Source organism: Lethenteron reissneri, chromosome 7 (assembly GCF_015708825.2).
Source record: "Lethenteron reissneri isolate LAM-NWPU_2019-01 chromosome 7, ASM1570882v1, whole genome shotgun sequence".
Taxonomy (NCBI): domain Eukaryota; kingdom Metazoa; phylum Chordata; class Hyperoartia; order Petromyzontiformes; family Petromyzontidae; genus Lethenteron; species Lethenteron reissneri.
This window is the reverse complement of record NC_083785.1, coordinates 13,925,735-13,950,809: the sequence shown is the minus strand read 5'-3', so window position 1 is coordinate 13,950,809 and position 25,075 is coordinate 13,925,735. Positions and strand designations below refer to the sequence as shown.

At 45.3% G+C, this 25,075-nt stretch overlaps 2 protein-coding genes across 2 annotated transcripts in view; one reads left to right on the top strand and one right to left on the bottom strand.

Annotated features, from left to right (window-relative positions):
• The first annotated feature begins 1,342 nt into the window (after window positions 1–1,342).
• Window positions 1,343–20,657, top strand: IQCB1 (IQ motif containing B1). Its single transcript, XM_061576787.1, has 10 exons — window positions 1,343–1,432; window positions 2,277–2,376; window positions 3,109–3,281; window positions 11,485–11,591; window positions 11,961–12,070; window positions 12,665–12,807; window positions 13,742–13,890; window positions 14,422–14,556; window positions 15,238–15,394; window positions 16,136–20,657. Exons 2-10 carry the CDS (start codon window positions 2,342–2,344, stop codon window positions 16,351–16,353), a joined length of 1,227 nt encoding a protein of 408 aa, XP_061432771.1. The 5' UTR covers window positions 1,343–1,432; window positions 2,277–2,341; the 3' UTR covers window positions 16,354–20,657.
• TGFBR2 (transforming growth factor beta receptor 2) overlaps window positions 20,105–25,075 on the bottom strand; it is a 25,440-nt gene continuing 20,469 nt past the window's right edge. Inside the window, exon 8 of the mRNA XM_061576774.1 lies at window positions 20,105–23,910. Coding sequence (XP_061432758.1) covers window positions 23,674–23,910 — 237 coding nt within the window. The 3' untranslated portion in view covers window positions 20,105–23,673. The remainder of the gene's footprint in view (window positions 23,911–25,075) is intronic.

The window sequence follows — 25,075 nt, the reverse complement described above, 5'->3', positions numbered from 1 at the left end:
GATGACGCCAAAAGGCGCACAACTCAAGGACAATGCACCATCATAGTATGAGAGCTCGGGGCAAGCATCTACACTATGGGGACCTCATTTGCCAGTAAAAATATGATAATTGGTTCTTTACCCTTCTATCTGGCAACAAAACTGACACCTTTTTGCAAGGAGTCATGTTTGCATAGACCGCAATACCTGCAGTCATAATACAAACAAAAGAACATAACTCTGATAATGTGCACTGTCCTTGAAGTTGATTGGTCCACACCCGAGACAGCTTTCCTTCGAGCCTAGTCTCATATGGGTTGGACCAGATGACGCCAAAAGGCGCACAACTCATCTGGTCCAACCCATATGAGACTAGGCTCGAAGGAAAGCTGTCTCGGGTGTGGACCAATCAACTTCAAGGACAGTGCACATTATCAGAGTTATGTTCTTTTGTTTGTATTATGACTGCAGGTATTGCGGTCTATGCAAACATGACTCCTTGCAAAAAGGTGTCAGTTTTGTTGCCAGATAGAAGGGTAAAGAACCAATTATCATATTTTTACTGGCAAATGAGGTCCCCATAGTGTAGATGCTTGCCCCGAGCTCTCATACTCTGATGGTGCATTGTCCTTGAGTTGTGCGCCTTTTGGCGTCATCTGGTCCAACCCATATGAGACTAGGCTCGAAGGAAAGCTGTCTCGGGTGTGGACCAATCAACTTCAAGGACAGTGCACATTATCAGAGTTATGTTCTTTTGTTTGTATTATGACTGCAGGTATTGCGGTCTATGCAAACATGACTCCTTGCAAAAAGGTGTCAGTTTTGTTGCCAGATAGAAGGGTAAAGAACCAATTATCATATTTTTACTGGCAAATGAGGTCCCCATAGTATAGGAGAGGTAGTTCAAGGGAAAGATGGTAGAAGAACAGTTATCTAATTTGTAATGCAGCTACCAGAAAAAAATTTAGCTGTCTCCTGGAATATCTGGTTAATGTCTGCAAAATTAGTTTTACAAGTTAAAAGTGTGTCATTGTACCTATATAGGTCATTTGCAAATTCACAGGCAGTGACAGGTAACATTTTAGAATAATCAGAAACTGTGTTGCTCATATCTAATGCTTATTGGAATGCACTGCATTGTTTTTAATCTTGTATACTAGCAATAACACAAATATGACTCATTCAATGCAAAATAACTCAGTTTGTAAATTATTAAATCGGTCTTTTGAGCAAATTGAAGCATGACTTCAAGTGTGTAGTTGATATATATATTTTTACCCTCGTATATAATGAAATAATTGTGTTGTAAGTGTCACTGTTTATGTAAAGTACACAGGTTAACATTTGTTCTTAACCCAGGAAGAAGAAAAGAATGGGTTTCTACGTAACTTTCAAAGTGTGGTGGATTCAGTTTGCTGGCTCTTTGGAGGCCACATTGAGCTTACTTCAAGGGGTGAGTCAATCTGTTAAGATACAATGTGACCTATCTTGTTTCCACTGACAACCCCAACTTGGTTACTGAGCTAATTCAAATAAAAAAAAACACAAGGAAGAATACGTCTCAAAATATGTAATGACTTATTTACTTCATAAGTACTTTTTAATGTTACATCATCAACAACATAATTTAAAACATGACCACTTGCATAGTTTTATATTTAAGGCAACATTTTTTAAATATAGTTTTGGATGGCTGATAAAGGGTATTGGAAAGCATATGAAGTCTTCATTAGGAGTTAGCAGTGAGGCCTGAGTGAAGAAAACATGTAAAATAGGCAGTTATTGTTATGGAGTTAAAATCTCTTAATTACAATAGTCAATTACTTTTTTAAACATAGACTTCAATGTCTTACATCTCTGCAGGCAATCTTCACACTTATATTACAAATATATGGCTGAGTGATGTCGAGGTCAAATGTGCACTGAGCTATAATGGCTTTGATCCAGTGCCTTAGGGGTGAACAAGTGAAAAAGTGAACACAGTTTTCTCAGGTTGCAACAATTATTTTACACAGCAAGTTCCATGACCTCAGCTCGATTAACTGACATCATGCACCATGCATTAAAAAGCACCAGTGCAACTTTTGTGTTCGCTTTACAGACTAAAAGCCTTTGAAACATTTAACAGTTAACGAGTGCATGGCTCAGGGGACCGGTTAGCACCGAGCCAGTAAGTGTAAGAATATCTGTTCAAGACCAAGATTTTAATGATGTCAGCCTTATTATTGGCGACCTATGTGGTTTCACCAATAATGACATTAAGAACAGATATTGTGGGATGTTGTTATCTCTTTCAGCACTCAAGTCTGAACACCTTCAACAGCTGCTTATCACAGACGATGCAGACACAGCCTGCTCCACCATGTCGCTCATTCAGAATGTCCTGCGAACCAACAGGCAAGGAGCGTGTGAACTGACTATTTTACCTTGAAGCACATGCTGAAAATCCTATACGTCTGCTGTCATTAGCAAACAGCAATCTGAGTCACAGTGGTTAGAGCACTCAACTCCACAGTAACACACAGATGGATATATAAATTCAGTCAGCTTTCTCAGAAGTAGATATGACCTATTATGCATTTGGTCAACAACATTTGCACCTTTTTGACAGAATTATGCAGTTGTCCTATTAAGAGGCTTGATTTAGTGATTGGAATGTGAAATTTCCACCACTGGTTTAGTGCTACAAGTGGAGTTGAATGCTGCCATGTTAATTTGAGCAGGGATAAATTTTTACTCTTGGAGTTCATTTGGAGGCTGAAAATAATTCAGAACTTAACAAAATTACTATTCTGTAGAGTATGTGAAAAGAGAGCATAAATATGTGAGGGTAGAATCATGAGATTGTTGCATATTTTTCAGTTGAAAGGCATTGTAATGGCAGTGGTGGTAAATAATGTCCAATCCTTAAAGTGCTGCCAATGCATTCTATTTCATAGTTTAATGCAGTTTAACAATCTTAAATTATGACGTAGATATATAAAATATTACATTGTGTCAATTGATATGCTTAATAATTTTTTATCTCCAACCTCTCCCATATATTGTATTGCATCTACAAAATACGTGACTTCATTAAGCTCTTGTGCTGAATGTTTTTCTTATAAAAATTTACTTTGCTCATCATAGGGGAGCTGTCGGTGAAGTGGACGAAAAGACCATGAATGCAGTTTTGGATGAACTAGTGTACAAGCTTGCTGTGACCTCTGACCCTCGGTTAGGGTGTGGGGTGGCAAGGGTACTGCTGTGTATCGCTGAGTCCCACCGTCCAATAATAGCATCCTTCAGCACCAGGTTCAAAGGTAAGAGCTCAGTAATATATACATGTGTTTAAATTAAAATGATGTTTAGTTTCATAGAGTGTTGTTCATTAAAATTGCATCTCACAATGCTGAGGTACAACAAAAAAGATTGAAGGCAGCCAGCCAGTGAACTGGTGCCAACAATTACCCAAACTCTGCGGTGCTCTATATATTTCTATATTTAATAAATAAGTGTTTATACATGTGGGAGAAAACCCCAGCACCCAGAGAAAACCTACAATGCGAACAGACAACACTATCCCATACAGGGGACAGATGATATTTGACTGCACTTTGTGCCACATTTTCCTGGCATGCCAGGGTTTGACGCCCATGGAGAAAGGAAGCTTTGAAAATTGTGTGCACTCCACAACCCCTTGCCTCAAAAGTGCTGCAGTATCATATTCTTGGGTTTTTTGGTAAAGTCACGTAGATAGGTTCAGTATCGTTACGCACCACCACCGGCCGGTTAATTTATATAACCATCCAAGTGCTCTGGTTAAAGCACTCAATCAAACATTTACAAGTCAAGAATCAACATGTCTCCTGGGTCAAATCACTGAGTACCACTATTCAGCTGTGGTCTTCATATAGGTGTACCGGCAACCATCATGAATGTTTAACTTTTACCATTCACACTGGGCTGACAGTACAGATAAGCACACTACCCCAATGCTTGTGTAGGCAGAGAGATACTTTTCCTTTTCGATTTTTTGTAGAATCAAATATTTTTTTCCCTATTTTGTATTCAGTGCAGAGGTATATCATCACACTTGTGTTTTACTTCACTTGTGTGTTATCTCATCCATAAATAAAAGTTGCTCCATGTCCAAACGTGTGCTTTGTAATCCCATATTACTGAATTTGGATAACATGGAAATTGTGTACATGTGTAGAGGTGTAATTGCGCATGTCTACGAATGTTGAGGTGTGATTATGCATGGCCACGGATGGCCAACAAACACAAGGGGCGGGGTTACGGCCGTACACAAGGGTGGCGCTCGCACCGACGTCCGCATGTGTATCCCCCACGGGCCCCCCCTTGGGGGCAAGTCCTATAAAAGGTGATGAGCCGAAAGGCTCGGGAGTCGGGACTCAGCTTTAACCAGAGAAGAACGAAGACCTGCTAGTATAGGCCCCGGAGCTCCCCTGGCTCGCTGTCCTTCTAAGGGCCGACCAGGGCAAGCCGGTGGCGTGGCCCCGAGAGCCCAGACGAAGCTGGTCTGGTGACTCAGGGAGCCGGGATCCCAGCTTAACCAAGCTGGGACAGATAGCCTCCCCTAGTCCCGTAGTGGAGGAGTTGGTATAGGTTAGAGGGGTTAGCTGTCGAGAAATCCCTGTAGCCAAGTGACCTGTAATAACTGTGTTGGTGTAATAAATAAGTGTGCCTCCGATCCTGTCGTCAAGCCTCCATATATACTTACTACATCTGGTGTCAGAAGTAAAACGTCCAACGATGGACACACGAGGGACGACACGTACCAGGGAGTCGGAGATGGAAGACACCGCGGCCGAATCACCACCAGAGATGGCCGGGGTCGAATCGGAGCAGCCGGGGCCGAGTACGCCCGCGCCGCTACGACAGGAGGAGGGGGATGCGTCGGCCGAGGGACTCCGGCTGGCCCACTCCCGCCTGGCGGACCTGCTCTACGCCGCGGCCGCCGCGTTGGAAGAGATCACGCGGCTGGGGGCTGAAGGAGCAGCGCGGGTCGACGTCGGCAGCCGGCGCGGGCCGGCGTTTCCCGCCACCCCGACGCGGCTCGCGGTCAAATTTCCCGCCATCTCTACAGTACGAGCGGTGGGCGGGGCCGGCCCGCGTCACGTGTCTGCTGAGCGCCAAGCACAAGCCGTGACGTCATCAACGCCGGCCGGCGCGTCAACATCAGAGCGACCGGCGATGCCATGCTCACGGCCCGCCCACACTGTATCATCGGCGGGGAGCGACGGAGAGCGTTCTGCAGCCACGGACGCCGCCTTACAGCAGCGTCTGCCGCCTCTTAAAGAATTTGTCGGCGCTGACGGAGACTGGGGCGGCTTCAAGAGGCGGTTCATCGCTCATCAAGAGATGGCGAACTGGTCGGACGCCGAGGCTCTACGCGCGCTGCCAGCGATGCTGGACAACGACGCCCTGGCTACCCTCACCTCGGCGCCGAGGGAAAAGCGCGCCACTCTACACCTGGCGTTGCAGCTGCTGTCAGCCGTCTATGGGCCGCCTTCGGACTGCAGGCAGCTTTTCCACGATCGGCGTCGGGGCACCAACGAATCACCTCTGGCCTTCCGGACTGCTCTCCTGGCTCTAGCGAAGGCTGCTTTCCCAAGGATGGACGAGGAAGGAGTGGATGCCATGGTGGCCGAGAAGCTGCTGCTACTCGCTGATGAGCTGGACGTCAACGTCCTGGCTCAAGACGACGCAGAGATGTCGTCCCTGCTGGTCGCGCGCCACATCCACGGGGGCTTGCGGTCCCTTCGTCGAAAGGCGGCAAAGGGGGCGGCCAGCCATGCCATGGCGGCTACCGCCCTCCCATCGGAGGAGGTCTGCGGGGTGGAGCGGCGAGGGGAATGGAGAGCGGCGGCACCACAGGCTCGGAATGGACCGAGCCGCCAGGAGCAGCCCAGGACATCGGGGGCGCTCACACGCTGCTACAACTGTGGCCTGCAAGGCCACGTTGCGTCAGGATGCCGGGCTCCCCGTCAGCGCGGGGCGACACCTCGTCAGGACGCCACGCCGTCTCCTCCCAAGCTCCAGCAGAGAAATACGGCGAGTCGCGGCACCTCACACGTTTGGCCCACGCACACATCCGACACACACTCACGCGCCCAACTAAACAGGGCTCCAAATTCCCCATCCGTCGCGCGCGATTGTTCGGTAATGCGGCGGGCGCTCCAACCGGGTCAGTGGTCGGAGCTCGCCCATCGTGTCGTTGCTGCGTCGGCGGGATCATCGGTCGTGGTCGGTCACATTGATGGGGTAGAGGTGCGGATTTTAATTGACACAGGGGCATCGGCGACCATTATATCTGATTTAATTTATAACATCCTTCCCGTTCAAAGTCGTCCCTTGCTCCCTGTTGACGTGCCGTGCTATGCCGCTAACGGGGGCTCTCTGGGCATTATTGGCCAAATCCGCGCCACTATCTGCATTGGGGACATTAAATTATCCGGGCCTGTTTTGGTTTCCTCCTCACTCGCGGTTCCGTGCCTGTTGGGGACGGATTTTCTGGCCAAAATGCCCATCCGCATCCTTATTGACCGAGGGTGCATTGAGCTCCCATCGGGCCGACGCGTTACATTTCTGTCTTCCCCCACCACGGAGCGTCGGGCGTTTGCCACCGTGCAGGCGCTCGTCACAAAAACTGTGCGTGTGCCTCCGGGGGCTCAGATGCTCGTCCCTCTTAGGTTGCGTCGGCCGTTTAATGAAGGGGTTGCGGATCGGGGGGTCTTGTTGGGACCATCTCGGGCCGGGGTAAATGGACCCGATTTGCTCGCGGCTCAGACCATGGTGAGAGGGGATGGGGACCCCTTCATTGCAGTCCTTAATGTGGGATCGCGAACGGCCGTGGTTCCTCAAGGGACCGTGCTTGCACACGCAACGCCGGTACCCTATGAGGAACCACTCGTGGGTCAGGTATCCACCGATCCTCCGTCGCGACCGCATTCGGACTGTGATGACGGATGGCTGGATGCGCTTTGCGCGGGTTCAGTGGACCTGTCCGACTCGCAGCGCGCGCAGCTGCGAGTTCTCCTGAGCGAATTTGCTGACGTTTTTAGTCAACACAAATTTGATATTGGTTGTACTAAATTGCTGCGACACCATATTGACACGGGTGACAGCGCGCCAATCCGCCAAAATCCCTTTTGGTTGAGTCCCGCCGAAAAGGATCATGTCAAATCGGCTGTTGATGACATGCTAGCCGCCGATATCATTTCCCCTTCCAACAGCCCGTGGGGCGCGCCGATCGTTTTGGTGAAAAAACACGACGGCTCACTGCGGTTTTGTGTCGACTTTCGGCGTCTGAACAAAATCTCTGTGGCAGATGCGTACCCGCTTCCTCGAATGGATGAGTCGCTCGATGCCTTGGCAGGGGCGCGATTCTTTTCCACCCTCGATTTGCTATCTGGATTCTGGCAGCTTCCTCTGGATGACGAATCAAAACCTAAGACTGCTTTTCGGACACCGCAAGGTCTCTTCCAATTTAACCGCTTGCCGATGGGTTTACATTCTGCGCCGGCAACTTTTCAGCGGTTAATGGAATTGGTCTTGGCAGGTTTGCAATGGGATTCGTGTTTGATTTACTTAGACGATGTCATCGTCTTTAGCAAATCCTTCGAGGAACACCTCCAGAGGTTGCGTGCTGTTTTTCTCAAAATGCGGGCTGCCAATTTGAAATTTAAACCACAGAAGTGCCATTTACTCCGCGAATCGGTGCGATATTTGGGTCACATTGTTGGGCGCTCGGGGATATCCACTGATCCCGCCAAAACGGAATGCGTCAGCTCCTGGCCGACTCCCACCTCTGTGGGAGAGGTCAGGAGTTTCATTGGGTTCGCGTCGTATTATCGGCGATTTGTGGCTGACTTCGCTACGATTGCGAAACCATTGCATGCCTTGACGTCCAAGGGAGTCAGGTTTCATTGGGGGCCGGAGGAGGAGGCTTCTTTTCGCGCCCTCCGGAATGCTTTGGTGGGGGCTCCGCCGTTGAATTACCCGGATTTTTCACAACCCTTCTTGCTCGATACAGATGCAAGTAACACGGGCATCGGGGGCGTGCTGTCCCAGCTCATTGGGGGCGTAGAGCATGTGGTGGCTTACGGTAGTCGGGTACTGTCTCCAGCCGAACAGCGGTACTGCGTTACCCGTCGGGAATTATTGGCGATTGTTTATTTCATTCAGCAGTACCGCCCGTATCTGTACGGTCGGCGGTTCACCGTCCGTACAGATCATGCGGCCCTACAATACGCCCTGCGGGTTCAACAACCATCGGGCCAGTTGTCTCGATGGTTGGAGATTCTCCAAGACTATGACTTTGTCACCACATATCGTAAGGGTCTCCGCCACACGAACGCTGACGCCCTGTCGCGATTGCCACCCACTTCGGAGTGCGCGTGCCTCTTGGGTTCGGGGCGTTGTAGGTCTCCGAACGTCACCACCGATTCGGTCCTCGTGGCCGCTGCCGATGCGCCTTCGGTTTCGGGTCCTATCGAGCAAGAAGGGAGGAATTCGTTGCTGGGGTTGTCGGTCGCGGAATGGGGTCGCCTCCAAATGGAGGACACCTCCCTCCTCGCTCTGCGCCGTCGCGCCGGGGGGGTTGGCCAGGGGGTGGAAAACGTTGACTCGTGGGGGTTGTTCCAGGGACTTTTAATGCACTGGGATGGTAAAACCCGGCGCCAGCGGCTCGTGGTGCCTGCTGCTTTAAGGGGTAAGGTGGTATGGGCTGTTCATGAGCGGCTTCTGCACTTGGGGGTTCATAAGACCTTTGCCACGCTCCAGCTAGATTTCTTCTGGCCGGGCATGGAAAAGGACGTGGGGGATCTCTTGGGGTCATGCACGCAATGCGCGCAGAGGAAGCCACCTGCTAGGGGGTCCAACCCTCCGCTGCAGTCCATAAAAGTTTCCAGGGTTAACGAGCTCGTCGCTCTGGACATACTTGGCCCATTTCCCGCTACACCCAGGGGCAATAGGTATTTACTAACGGGGGTTGAATACTTCACGAGATGGCCTATGGCCTGGCCCCTGGCGAACCAGTCGGCAGCAGCCATCGCGGAGGCCTTTGTCCAGGGCTATGTCCTCGACAAGGGTGCTCCGGAACGGCTGCTTACTGACCAGGGTAGGAATTTTTCTGGTAAACTCCTACGTGAGGTGTGCGACCTCTTGGGTACGGAGAAGGTTCGGACCTCTCCGTATCACCCACAAACTGACGGGATGGTGGAACGGCTGCATCGGACCATCACGTCCATGCTGTCCCAGCAGGTGTCGGTATCCCAGACGGATTGGGACCTCCGCATAGCCGGTGTGTTGCAGGCCTACAGAATGGCTCCCCATGCGGCCACCGGATTTTCCCCTTTCTTTTTAATGTATGGGCGCGAAGTTAACCCCCCTGTGGCGACCCAGCTGAAGCTCTCGGCGCTCCAGGCGAAGTCTAATTTGTCCGAACACGTTAAATTTAACATCGCTCAATTGTCTGAGGCGCGGGAAGCGGCCGTGCAAAATTCTGAACTCCGCCAGAAGGCGAACGAGAGGCTTCAGTTGGGGTGGGTGCAGGTGGTCAAATGGGAACCAGGGGACAGGGCGTGGTTGCACTGTCCTCAGGTGCCGCTGGCAACCTCGTCGAAATTGGTACGGCCGTGGCGGGGGCCAGTGGAGGTCGTGCAGGTTTTGCGGCCGCAATGTGTTCGCGTCAAATCGGGGAGGCGCCGGTGGTATGTGCACCCCTCAAGGTTAAAACCATTCGTCACGCCGCCCCGGGGTTCACACACACACACGCATGGCCAAACGTGTGAGGGTGTCGCCGACTCCCCGTCGTCGCTGCACTCGCCTAACCTGACGCCAACTGTTCCGTCCCCAGGTGAAACAGGAGTGACGGGCCCACGCCCACCAACCCCTCCCGGAGGGGTCGGGGGTCACTCGGCAGCGAAGCCTGACCCTCTTGCACCCGGACCGTCAACAACCGTCACTGAGCGTGCCGGGACGGGCCCTTGTGACGGACCCGCCGCGAGAACGCGCGCCAAAACGCGCAGACTTTTGTGAGGTCGGCCGTTGGGGGGCCTTGCGGACAAAAGGGGAGGGGTGTTGTGAGGTCGGCCGTTGGGGGGCCTTGCGGACGAGGGGAAAGGTGGCGTCCGGAGTGTATATATATGTTGGTTTTGGGGTGTTATCCGGGGAGGGTGCGTCGGGTTATTTTTTTCTCTCTCTCTCTCTCTTCCTCTCGTTGTTCTTGTTGAAGTTTTCTTGTTCTTGTTAAAAATTACGCGAGGCACACACACGGGGTTTTTGTGAGGGATGCACCTTTATTCAGATTTTTTTTTTGCAGCCGGGGACGGCTGCGAGCTGTACAGGGGGGGGTGATGTAGAGGTGTAATTGCGCATGTCTACGAATGTTGAGGTGTGATTATGCATGGCCACGGATGGCCAACAAACACAAGGGGCGGGGTTACGGCCGTACACAAGGGTGGCGCTCGCACCGACGTCCGCATGTGTATCCCCCACGGGCCCCCCCTTGGGGGCAAGTCCTATAAAAGGTGATGAGCCGAAAGGCTCGGGAGTCGGGACTCAGCTTTAACCAGAGAAGAACGAAGACCTGCTAGTATAGGCCCCGGAGCTCCCCTGGCTCGCTGTCCTTCTAAGGGCCGACCAGGGCAAGCCGGTGGCGTGGCCCCGAGAGCCCAGACGAAGCTGGTCTGGTGACTCAGGGAAGCCGGGATCCCAGCTTAACCAAGCTGGGACAGATAGCCTCCCCTAGTCCCGTAGTGGAGGAGTTGGTATAGGTTAGAGGGGTTAGCTGTCGAGAAATCCCTGTAGCCAAGTGACCTGTAATAACTGTGTTGGTGTAATAAATAAGTGTGCCTCCGATCCTGTCGTCAAGCCTCCATATATACTTACTACACATGCTTTATTTTACAAATTTAAAACAATAATTGCGAAATGTTTAATTGGCAAAATAATATCAACATAGACCTCTACTGGAAGACTGCTCACCTGTGTAGGTCAGTGCTGAATCACCTTGTGCTGGACAGCTGTTACTGGGTGCCTCCTTTGAATGGTTGAGATAACATTAAAGGAAAAGTGCTTTGAGATGCTGCGGAAATTATGTGCCCTATACATCCAAAGATTATTAACATGAATATACAAATCTGGATTCATGAAAAAGTCCACAGTAATGTTTTTAAACATATGGTTGATTTATAGTTATCTGTCTATGGAAACACCAAGGTGGATTTAAAATAAATGGTCCATTACTAACCGTGCATCCTGGTTATGTAATTTGAATTGCTTATGCATTTTTAAAATATATGCCAAGTTTTGAATATATAAATGTGATTCTCTTGAATTTTTTTTACCTTCAAATTGTTTAATGAGGTAATACAATCATTAGGTTCACGTAAATGAATTGTCGGGAATGTGTTGTTAGGTATATGTATTTTTGCCAATATGGTGTCATGTTGGTACCAATGTACATCTCGCTGTGGTGGATGTGTTTTCTGGAAGGCTTGCAACTGCTGCTTAACATGTGGATTGGCAAGGGTTTTGAGAAAGACTTTCGCCGTTTACTGGATCTGCTCAGTGCTGGTTCTAATAAGCAGGCCGAATTACAGGTATTGTCAACTTTCGGTTTAAATGAAGCTTAATTTGCTTTTGTTCAAGTATAAATTGGGAATACAATTATGCATGACACCTTATTTTATAGTAATACACGAATGTTATACTTTTGCACCATGTATTTTATTTCTACAATTAAATACCAAATATCTTGAGAGTGTTAAATACAGAGCAAAAAACCTTTGTCATTTTTAGAATGTTCCACAGTCTCCATAGGCAACATAATTGCCTTGTCAGTATTATGTTGACTGCAATATTGAATGTATGATTCATCAAAATGTATCATCGGTGAATCCATCTTCACTGCTGAGTTCCTAGATCAAGCACACCCATTCTTTTCATACATATTGATATTCATGTTTCAGCATTTACACAAAGCAGCAAGTGTCGTGCAGAGTGCGTGGAGAGCATACCGTGCAAGGTGCAGGCTTAAGAAACTTCCACACGCTGTGACATATCTGCAGCGAAGCTTCAGGTATATATGTTTGTGTAATTTACGTATATGTTACATTGCTGCTCTAACCAACAAGCATATTTGAGTGAAATATTAATAATCAGGAATTAAAACTGTTGATAAAGAAATATTTTCTTAGCCTGCCATTCTCAACTGAGAATGGAGAACCATTCAACTCCTATTTTATATCTCTGAACCGGTGATAAAAAAATTCTCAATTCCTATAGTGAGGATGAGTGAACTTATTTCACAACCACTGTTGACTTCCTACAAAGTTGTACTTATCAAATTAGTGCAAAAAGGTCATAGGCTGAGTTGAAAATGAGTTTCCACTAAAAACCCTGAAATATTAAGTTAGATTTTAAGAATACTTAAAATCCAACTTAGAGCAATGGTGTGGTCTGGTGAATGTTATATTTCCAACCACCTTAAAATTTGGCTCATTGAGTCACAATGAAAACATGGATTGGGTCAGTCTTCATTAACCTCAAATGTGCAATTAATCCTAAAGCACAGATTGTTGATTCATTCTACGGGTATAGCTCTCATGATGATTGTTCAATATGGGGAATTTACCGAAATTAATTGTGATTGAAACAATACGTGCTGGTGCAGACAGAAGCGGGAGAAGGAGCGATTACAAAGTGAGCAGCAGCAACAACAAGAAGAGCTGCGTCAGGAGCTGATAATACGTCGACAGCGAGCTATGCGCACTTCCCGGCAACGTCGACTGCTCCTCCTGGAAATTGTGCCAGCCAGTACGTTACGGCAACTCTGCCAGTAATGTCTCAATCACAGGCTGACAGTTGCACCAACCACAGACGATTGCTTAAAACGAGTCTTTTAAAAGAGCATGTTTTAACTGGATTAGTATGTAATCCTACTTAACACGAAACGTTTTTAGTTGAGGTATATCCACGACAGCCCTTATAGCAAGCCCTTGGATCCAACAAACAGACGTGGTTTATCCTAGTCTGGGCTCGGATCACTAAATGTCTTCCTGCGCTGCATGCTTGGAGATGGGGCAGGCCAGGAAGGACAGTGGAGGTAGGAGCATCTACTTGCCAGGCAGTGGACGTGTCCGATTGAAAGACAATATTGCAGGTTGGCAAGTAGATAGCCTTATATGTGGTGGCGGCTTTTTATGGCCAACCCGTCAGGGTTACACCAACCCACCAGTCTCTCTGATTTACCGTCCACGTGATGAAGGTTGTTTAGACAATGTTGTTTTTTTTCCTTCTCATGGTTGCCATAGTGCAGCATGGCCTTATCCCAGAGCCATTGCCTAATACAACCCAGGTACTTGCTCTGAATGTGTCCGATGTTTTCGGATCTCAGAAGCCAAGCAGGTTTGAGCCTGGATAGTACTTGGATAGGGGACCACCAGAGCTTTCCAGGTATTGTAGGCCCAGGGCTGCAAAATGGTCAGGAGATGGTTGTGGTGAATGTTACCTCTTGTATGAGTGAGATTTCTCTGGTACTCTAGTTTTGTCCCACGTGTCCACATTCAGCAATGACTTTGGCCAAATGTCCCACTGCAGGTCCATCGTTAAGAATCATTTTCATATTCAATGTGGATTTTCTATGTAAATTTGCATTATTATTAAAGAGTCAAGTGATGTCTTAGAATGATGCTGAGTGTCACTGAGCCACCATGTTTATTTTACTCACTCTGAATGTACCCAATCACAGACGAGATGGATCGGTACCTGGCATTTGAGGCGACCCGCGCTGCTGTACTGATTCAGGCACGATGGCGTGGATTTCAAAAACGGAAGGCATTCAGGAGAGACCGGCAACTGCTTTTGCAAGCAAAGGCGGCCGTTACCATTCAGAGAGCCGTGAGTATACATGGACGTGTCAGCCTGTGTTAGAGTTACATGTTTTCTTAATTGTATCTTATAACGTATTTTGTTCTTGCAAATTAATCTGCTGGTGGTAGAAATTCCCACGTTACTGTGGTGGTGACCAATTCGCTCTCTTGGACAGCAACTGTATAATTCCAAACAACGAGTGTAGCATCGCCAAAAGAATGGGTCCAGCTGAGACTTGAACTTTTATTCTCAAGGTTGGGAGCATACATTCCCTTACCAAGTAATCTGTTTATCTTCTTGGTTCTTTCGGTAAAGTCACGTAGAAGGGAAATAATAAAATAATAAAAATAAAACATAATAAAATAATTCTCACGACCTTTCGGCCACAACGCAAGCAGCCGTCCTCAGGTGAAGACCAGGTCTGTCGGGGAGACAGCGTCTGAATGAAACCAAAATCGAAATTTAATCTGTTTATATTTAATTATAACTCAATCCTTAATGTTTATGGACCAAGTGGCTGTGCCCCTTGCACCAGCTACCATGTGTCCCCTGCTACAGGTGCGCAGATTCCTGGAGAGAAGGCATTCCCAGCAGACAGCAGCATCATCGCGCTCACTGGGCTGGAGGGGCATGAGCGATGCGCGGCGGATGGAACTACGCGCCCACATTGAAGAGCACATCCAGAAGCACCCGGTACCCTTGGGTTTAACCTATCTGGACCCACTGCTGTTTATTTACACATACCTTGGTTCGGTGTTAAAGAGTTGAACGAGAAATCTCACTCCGTTGCGGTCACTGACGGGTGAATTTCAAAATAATTAAATTGTCTTTCATTTGGCTAAATATGGTAAAGACGTCCTTAAAATGTTTTCTTTGATATACTATTCATCAATCAATGAGTGTGATATTTAATATATGGCAACTAAAATGGTTTCTTTGATATACTATTCATCAATCAATTAGTGATATTTAATATCTGTCAACCATTCATAGGGGCCTTATATTGATGTCAAATGGTCTCTTTTGTCTACTTTTATATGACGTTCTTTGATCTGGTGTCTGAACCAAAAAAATATTCAAATCATCATATAAAATGTTGACCTTTATTTTGCACCTCCGATTAGCATGGTTGACTATGTACGGCACAAAAGAAATTCAACATACATATCTTAAAAATACTTGGCCTCTTATTCTTGATTCTTTCGGTAAAGTCACGTAGAAGGGAAATAATAAAAATAATTGTTTTATATTGTTATTATTTTATTATTTCCCTTCTACGTGACTTTACCGAAAGAGACAAGAATATGAATCCCTGCAGTCACGAAGGCTTTAAATCAAAACTTGGCCTCTTGTCCACATTGGTTATCTCACCAGTCTACCCCAATGCATGGAGAGGAGGCACGTGAGCTGCACAACCATGCACAGGCGCTGCTGGGACAGTTCCTGCTGCAGAGGCAACTGGGCCCACGGTCTGAGCAGCGGAGGGCGGCCACACTCGCCCAGATTAATACTCAAGCCGAGCTGCTTGCCAGTGCGTATCAGCCCTTAGTGATGTGTCTTGAGATGCATGCTATTGTGTTTGTGCGTGCAAACCAAACCACACCCACAACATGTGCTGCTCTGTACTAACTTCCCTCTTGTCTGCATTGAGTTGTTTCCCTTTATCCTTTATCTTAGCCTGATCTGAATGCTATTTGTCCATAATGTTTCTGCTGTATATAATATTCTGTACATATAATCCACTTGATTAGCAAACAGCTCAGACAGAATAGTTTCCCTGTTGTATAAGTCTCTTGGTACAGTTGCGTTCAGGTGTGTTGTAATTTTGTAATTGTAAGATCTTGCAATGTCTTGAGTGTAAGCCGATTACCACTTTATTTACTCATTTAAATTTTACAGTTTTTTTTATTTTACCAGGTAGGGCCCATTAAGCTATATAGCTCTTTATAAGAAGCGACCTGGCCACAAATGATAGCTCAAGGAAGTTTCTTATGTGTAAATGTGACGCATGCAAACTCCAAATGTATAGGCGTCAGGGTCTGGATAGAACCTACGACCTCCTGCATACCATGCGAGGGAGTTAACATCCTGCCACCGAGGCGAGAATGAGAAGTCAATAGTGGTTCCTTACACTATTGACTGGCTCCTGCCATCATGTGGAAATTCCACCACAGGTTCAGGATCATTTGAGCCTGACATATGAATGCATTACGGTAACCGCACCAGCAGTACATGACCTTTGGTGTTTACGATTTTTGTGCGTGTACTGTAGACATACCAATCCCAGCCCAGGCATCTCCACGGGATGTGGAGGCTCTGAGGAGTCGCTCGGGCCCGGTGGCTGCCCGTGCACGGCAGGCTCATTCCCTAGCCCTGCGAAGCCTGCGTCGAGCTTGGTGGCAGCGTCTGGGAGAGGAGTCGAGCACTGACCCAGACCAAAGCAGCACAACATGGGACCCGGAGCAGGAACTGGAGCTTGCTGGCGTGTAACACGTTCATGTTTTTGTACATCTTGGCAGCACCCACAGTCATAACTAACAGATATCTTGCTCCTTTTGGAATTCGGCCATGCAGAGAAGACATCTTTGGCTGGCTGCCTATCAACCTATGTCCATAAGAGGATTCAGCCAAAGACTTATATGTTTTGCTCTCATATTTCTTTAGTTTTGTGAACTCTATTTTGGCGGTGGGCTTGCCTGTATGGCAATCTGCTTCAGGAGGTAGATATATTGTTTGCAGTAGCAATTTTAGAACGGACTACCACATACCATCCTGCGCAATATACTGGATGCTGCTTGAAATAGGAGTGGCATGAGAGGAGGGACTGGCAGAAACCAAGTGGCTGCCTCCTCTTTCGTGGTGGTATGGAGAGTAGTGATGTCCTCCGTGATATTGTAGGGTCACTGCTCCCACTATCCACTTCTTACTAAAAATTTACTTTGGCAGTTATACATATCAGTTATGTTTGCAGGCGATGTATTTTTAAATATTTTATTCTTATGTAAAGATAACTTAAACACCAGGCTGTGCAGAGAATCTTCTCTGGAAGGCCACCCCTCTTGTACTCCCAACATATATGAGACATGGGGCTCCACCTTTACTACTTCAGGAAGATAACAGGTGTGAAGCTTAAAAGGTATGTATCATACAGTGCAAACACAACTCAGTCCCTACCACTTGGCAGTATGTTTAGGCACCAAGGGGTCTGACCTATCCTGTCTGTCTGACCATGTGGTTCCCAATTGCCTACGGGAGGTTGTAAAGGAAACATGCCTAACCACTGCAGCGCTGCTGAGATGGGGAGTTGGGAGGGATCCCTGTGGGAGCTGCCAAGACCTATAAAAATCAATATGTAAGAACTAAATCTTACATATTTGTATGGCCTAGCAGCAAAGTCATTCCTAATATACCTGTCAAACCCAGATTGGTTGTGGTAGGAGCAGGGCCCTTACTGGGCCACAGAGTAGAGCACTCCCACAAAAAGAGACATAGAACTTAGTGCTCATGAATACATGTGGTACGCTGAAAATGTTATTGAGAGGGACCTGATGCACACTTGCCCATGAGGTTACCATCATTCTTATAGGCTTCTGCTTGCCATACTTGACCAGAGTCCTGCCACTTGCGACTTCAGAAGGAGGCCATGCTGCCATGGGGGCTGTCGACTGAAGTTGCTTCGGCTAAAGCACTCCTGGCGGAGGTGATAAGACTTGTCATCCATGGGATGGCTTACTCCACAGCGGCTGCGGAAGCCAGGACTGTAGGCCACACACCACTTCCGGTGCGGTGTCTGGAGTTGTGGAATCCACCATTGGCGAAGTCGTGGCTACCACCTTAACCCCCATCCCCCCAACTGGAGAGAGTGCTGGCCCTCGCCCACCGCCGTCTTCAGGGGGCTCCTGGTAGCTTGCTATCTTTGCCTCGAAGGCTGCGACCACACGCAAGGTGACTCGCCGGTCAACCTGCAGAAGCGCCTGCTGACCGTGCCTCTATTGCCAGGCGGGGCCACCAAAGAGGTCGGGACTAAGTCTGCTGCTGGCGTCCAGGCTGCCTGCCGCCTGTGAGATGAATTGCCCGTGCAGATCTTTCAGGTGACCTGGTCCACAATACAGGACAGCACTTTACCACATGCTCAGCGTATGAGAATAATGCATGATAATCAATCTCGTATTTTAATTATCTTTGCTGGTCTCTAACCAAGAAGACTTCTCTGCACTGGCTGGTTCCAATCAGGGGAAGATGCCATTAGGCGCTAAGGCCCGTGAAAATCTGTTTTAACGTATATATCTTGATTTGAAGCTTTCGTGACTACAGGGATCCATACACTTTGGTTATTTCTGTAAAGTCATGTAGGTAGAACAAATAATAAATCACGACGTTTTGATCGCAGCACAAGCAACCATCTTCTTTCACCTGAAGACGGTTGCTTGTGTTGCGATCGAAACGTCATGATCTATTTTTTATTATACCTACGTGACTTAACGTATAGTTACAAATCCTATTATTTACAAAGTGGCACTTTAATGCCTGTTTGTACTGAGCTAATTATGGGCCAGAGAAAAAAATTGGTATCTCCTGATTTGGTAAAACTTGTGGAATCAATGTCTTTGACCATTATGTTTACAATGGCAACATCACCTTTACAATGGAGACCTGGTGATCTGTAGTATATGCACACAGTATAGTACAGAATATATAAATTTTAATAACCTGCTTCCCATGTTACAATCATGACTTCTAAAACCCTTCTGTTTATTTTCTTTCCCTCATGTTTTATTCAATACAATATATTTTGTCTCCCACAAACACAACTCAGGGATCTGAGAGATTTCTGGAAATGGAAGTGCGTGTGGTTGAGGGGATGACTGGGGCTGATAGAAGCATATTGCAAGTTTATTTTGAAGGGGGTTGACTACCAACGTTTGGTTTTCCAGAAGTTGTGCCAAAAATCCAAAGCAAACAAGAGCCTAAGTATCTTGAAGATGATATCCAGCAAGCGCTGCATGTCTGTGATTGTAACAAATACAATGTGCAACGTGTTATTGCAGAGGGCTCCAACTTAGTTGTTGCAGCGTTTGCACCAAGGGATTAAACTAAGGAAGCTCACAACTCCCGTGATTGCTAGCTATGTTCTGAATAAAATAACTTTAGCGACAAATATGATTCCAGCTACTTAATCACGTGATTAATACATCACGTGCATTTGCACATACAAACAAGGACTTCAGTTATATCTTTGAAAGACTTTTAGTAAGCGACTATTAAAATGTACAGCAAATAAAGGAAGGGCTCATACACACCTGCCAGTCTTATTTCACTGCACTCGTTGGCAGACGACTATTTTACCAGCCTTTAGGTTGAGTAGACCTAAGGGAAGCCCCTTTTGGTGCACATATTGACCGAGATATATGGACAGAATCTTTACCATAAGCACTGGGATTTTCACAGTAGTAACACGTTTCTCCCCACATACTGTATATGCTTTTTCACATATGAACTGTATACAGATTTGGCTACTAATCTGGCTTTCGTACAGAAATAAAATTTCCATTGTCTTTTGACACAACACATTAACTCTCTGGGTCTGTTAAGTAGTAAGTGGTGTGTTTAGAGCAGGGCTTCTCAAATCCCAGTCTTCACACAAAAACCTTGTTCGGGTTTTTATTTTGCAGTTACCAGGTGTATGGCACGTGTAACACATTAATCTATTTGGAGATAATTGTTAAATGATGAAACATATAGTGGTGTGGTGTAAGGGCTGGAGCTTCAGAAGCCCTGTTTCAGTTGCGTTGTGAATGTTTTAGCGCTTTTCACTTGAAAATATCTTGTCTGAATCAGTGGTCAACGATTTAACAGAATTTTAACAAATATCTCTTCATACTTGGTGCCCACTTTATGTAGAACGAGGATTGTATTTATATTTATTTCCATATTGCTGCCATGCTCGCTTGGAGGAGGGTTAAGGTACACCAATGCATTCTATATTATTAAACCTTTTTTGCTAGAATCCTCAAAACAGGTTCATGCATTTATGATACCACAAAAAGTGAAATGGATGTGGCATGCCAAAATAACCTAAAATTCCTGGAACAGCTTTCCAGATTGCTCTGGCTACAATTATTTACCGTGTATAAGTAAAAAATGTTTATGCAATTAAACTGGGTTCTAGATTTTAATCAGTGCAGAATGGATCTGAAGAATGTGCATCACTATATATTTAAAACAACGGCAGATGCCAAAATGTAATGAAAAATGTATTTATTTGTATTTTGCAGTATCGCACCCATAAACTGAATTGTTAATCCCGTCCACTCAGCAAAAAGTATATACAGTACAGGCATATAGCAGGAAAAAATAACTTTGGTATATTTATATTGTATATAAAGTGTGCTGTAATATATACCTTACAAGATAATAAAGAATTTGTTCACACATTGGTGGATTCATTTTCAGAAATCACAATACAGTTTTTGAAGTGCTACACATTACCTCTAAAGGGAAGGCACTGTGATAATGTATTCATTTTATAGTGAATTCTTGATAACTAACAAGATTTGGACTCATTATTGTGAATACTTTTGGAAAATTATATGTTTCACCTTTACATCATTCTAACCATGCTTAATACATTTTATATATTAGTTTTATCATGTGGCACAGTGGTTTTTGTTCTGATTCTTTTTGTTTCATTGCCCTACTTTTCTTTTGTCATATTGGTGACCCAGGTCACTCATGTCAAATCAGACTCCTGGTCTCTTGAGTTTTCACCAAAATAAACTTGCTTATAACCACAACCCCATCTGTTTTTATCTTGAAATACCATTCAAGACAAGTGTTTTTTCAATAAACCCTCAAATTGTCACATCTATGTTTTTTTTTCCATTGACAATTACTCTATCAATGAATAAAGACTACTTCGTAACATTTGCTTGAGTGAATTCGTGCATTAACATTACCAATCACTGCCAGATATCTACTTTGCACCGGTATTATGCCAAAATGTTATACACTTGCAAATGTTCAAAAATAGTTGAAAATAATAACACTGCACAGACTACATCGTGGTTAGTAATACTTGAATACTTTTTAAAGCTGTTAACAGAAATAAAAAAAAACAATGGCAAGGAAACAATACAGTTTTCACGTAGTAAGCACACACCCTTGTATTAAAATGTTCAATTGTTGAGCATATCTTCCCAGTTAATACATGGCTTCAATTTCCACATTCACTTTCGTTTAAGTACAATTGAAATGTACATGTTTTGGGCTGAACCTGTATAGTATTTGTGACCAGCAACAACAAGCTAATGCGTATTCCATTTTCCATAAAATGCTTTGCAAACGTATTCCCAAGGTGCTTGTTTTCAACTTTTGTTTTGCTATAAGCAATGCACACCTTGTTGTCTTTGCAGCCTGCAATAATATTTCTGTTGCGATGTGTTTTCTCGTCATGGTTGACTTTTAGGCAAGTGCTAATGCGATTGCCACGGTGTAAATGTACAAGTCCTCTTCCTTTACGGGGCTCCCAGGGGCATATGACAGCAGCAAATAGTGCTGAGTGTACCGTACTGATGAGTCGTAATGAAGAAGAAACCAGTCAACAGTTTTGCCTTTGTTTCGCTTACTGCCTGTTGGGATGGCCACATTTTGAGTAGGTTCTGAACAATAGCCACTTATTTTGAGCTGGTGGTCTGAATAAGGCTGAGAGCTTTTGTATGTGCAATGCCCACCTTTGTTGTGAAATCTATTAATTTCCTCGGATATTACCATATGCTCTGGATTATTAAATGTTAAGTAATAAGTAACAACTTGGCAATAAAATACAGTGATAAGGGGTCATAATCTGGGGAATATGGTAATATCAAAATGCTCTATAAATCATAGTTTCAGATGTCATGTCACAAATTAATTATTGCCAAATTATTTACTAATAACGTGTATGTTTTAAAATATTCAAATAAAATATCTTCCGTTCAACTACAGTACTGTAGAACTCTCAATTATATTTTTATAGCATCAATCTTATCAACATTTCAATAAAACATTCATATTTACATGTTGCAAGCCGCTTGCACTTTGAGCTTTTAGTGTCATGTACCATGCCCAAAACGTCAATATTTTGCTATGCATTTTACATATATCTTTTTAATATACTGTACTGTACACACGTATATACAATATTTGATCATTCAAACTAAGGTTTTATAAAATAAAACCCAAAACGAAACAAACTTATACAAACAGAAGCAAGGATAATGTCATTTCAGCAGCTGTTCCAGGCCTCACAAAATGCCCCTTCCAAAAAGTGACACATTCCACAACTTATGCAGATATTGTGACAAGTCAATATAATCTTGCACTGCGTCGGTATGCCCTATCATATGCATGCCCTTTGGTTTACCAACAGCCAGGCAAATCAAACATAAAACCCTCATATGCATTCAGTTTGCTTTACAGTATAAAATTCCCTTTTGTATTACATTAACCCTATTTCCTCCACATGCCAAGTTTGAGACATCGTTTGTTTTCATTTGATTTGCATCAGCTAAAGTCGGCCATGGATATGCACGTGTTGTTTTTAATGCTTGCATAATTGGAAGTTGGAGAGCCAACCCATCCCATTGCACTTCATTTGCAAATTCCATTTCGATTGTGTATTTTTTGACATTTCACTGGAAGGTGATGTAGCAGATGAAGATTTGAGATGGTTGAAATGTATTAATGTAAAAGCAACATGTGTTGGTCTTCCCTTGTATATTGACAAACTCCACAATCGTTACGTGTGTATGTATACATTTCCAGTCCTTGTTTTATTATAGTGAATCTTTCCCAAGGTTAGTGTGATAAATCTGGATAGTTCCATGAAAAATTAGACCTCATTTTCTATTTACCTCCTTGTAAAAAAGAGAAGGAAATGGCTTCAAATACTGTCAACCGATATTGAGAAAAAGTTATTCTCTTTGTATCATCAAATTACAGCCATTGTTTTGACAAGTTTTATGTATAATATATACGTTTGGAAATGTCATATAATTGAAATAATACTGTAATAAAAACTATCACCAGTTATCTTTGAATTGTCTACTTGAAAAATATAGCCCAATTGTTTTACATCGAATGGAACCTAGTTACATTTACAGTGTTTTTCAATGCCTCAGCACTGAGGAAATGTCTCATAAAATATTTAAAATGTCTTGCTGTGAGTAGAAAAGAAATTTGATGAAAACAAATATTGTGTGTATATATGGTAATGCTAGCCACCCACTCCCTTGTGCGCCTTAGTGACCTTCATAGGTGTTTGTTGACAGCACTTGCCCCAAGTCTGTTAAAATCTGCGGAGGATATTTATCTTTGTATATAGGGGTGTGTGTGGAGACAAATGCACATGTATTTATGTTTACAAAATAATAAATCTTGCTCATGTATGTGTTAACATGTTAGAAATGTTCATGATTGTCCATGCACTGTCAAGAAAGTGCTGTATACGTGTGCTAAATTTACAAATGCAAAACTAAACTGCGTTGTTCACTCTGTGCATAAAGTCGACTTGGTTAATCTGCATGGCCTTGGGAGCATGTTGACGATTAAAGCTCGTTAAAACGTATCGAGTGCCTGAGTAATAGTCGAAAAACAGGGCCAACAAATCCGTGCGCATTTAAGCTGATGATGCACTCAGTCGACTGCGTAAGATAACTTTTCTGTTTACACGCGCGCGCCCACGTGTGTGTTCGTGGCCGCGTACGTGCACACCCATCACTTTAACCCAAGACTTCCGGCTGTATTCTCTTCCCCCTGCGTCCCGCATGCCCCTCAGCGGGAGGGGCTGCCCATGAGACACTGCGTCTCGCCCTTGTCCTCAAAGCTGTCCGAGCTCTCAGCGGGAGAGGATTCGTCGGTGGGCGGCGGCTGACTGTCGCGCTCCCTCTCCCGCTCCGTCTCCGCGATCTCCATCTGGCTGAAGCGCTCTGCCACGCACTGCGCCGTCAGACGAGCCTCTGGGTCATGGTCCCAGCACTCGGTGATCATCTCGCTCAGGAAGCCCATTCCCTGCAACAGACACGTGACGGCAGCACACATTAAAGTGTGTTGTCTTCATATTGAGGCTTCCGTCTTTCGGAACAAGTGAAAGGCCTCACAGTCCTGTGATGTAACAATACACCTAGTTCCTACTGCACACTATGCTCCATCTTCGCAATGGATACCCTCTCGGGCGTGTTCCATACTTGGCTGCCACTCTGTCGTTAGTCTTGACCATTAGCCAGCATCCCTTCAAGTCACACTGTTGGCAATGTTTTACTCTCTTTTTATGCCGAGTTGATCACCAATATTTTATCTCTCAGCTTTGTTACAGTGCCACCCTGCTGGATTCTCCAACTAAAGTATATGTCATTATAAAGATTTTCTGACTGTGCTACTCTTCTTTGCTGTGACATGAACATTTTGCCACGGCACCTGCCTATTATATATATGGTATCGTCAGCCTTGATGAATCCACTGCAGGATGAAGGCCTACCCAAAGTGTCACCATCTCACGGTCCTGCAGGACAACGATTCACATAGTACCCACACACAACCTGATTTCATTGTTGCATTTCCGCGGTGGATTTCCTTTCAAGGGCGTGTTCCGTACTTTGGCAATCGCTCCGTCATTTGTCTCAATCATTGGACAGCATCCCTTCTGGCGACATGTACCAAGTAAACTTCTTAACAGTCGAGGTCCCATATTGTAGCTGCTCACCCCGAGCAATAAATGCCCTGATGGTGCATTGCCTTTGTGCTGTTCGCCTTTTGGCGTTCTCTGGTCTAACACGGTTTGAAATTAGGATCAAAAGAAAGCTGTCTCTGGTGTGGACCAATCAGTTTCAAAGACAATGCATATATTATCAGAGCATGTTTTTTGTTTGCATGTTCACCACGAGTATGTGTGGTTAATGCAGACAGGATTCCTTGAATAAGTATTCTGTTTGGTGTTTTAGCATCTTGACAACTGTTTTACTGCCAGAAAGGGTAAAACTTATTATATCTCCAACTTGCCTATTTTATCTACTTCATATGTCCCTCTTTCTGTTTCTCAGTGTACAGTAATTCCCACCGTGGACCTCTGCCAGGCTTTGTGCTCTTTTCAGATTTTTTTTCCCGTTTTCTATGACATTTTGTAGAAACAAGTATGGTTACTGACAGCAATAGCGATCTTTTTTCATTTATATACACC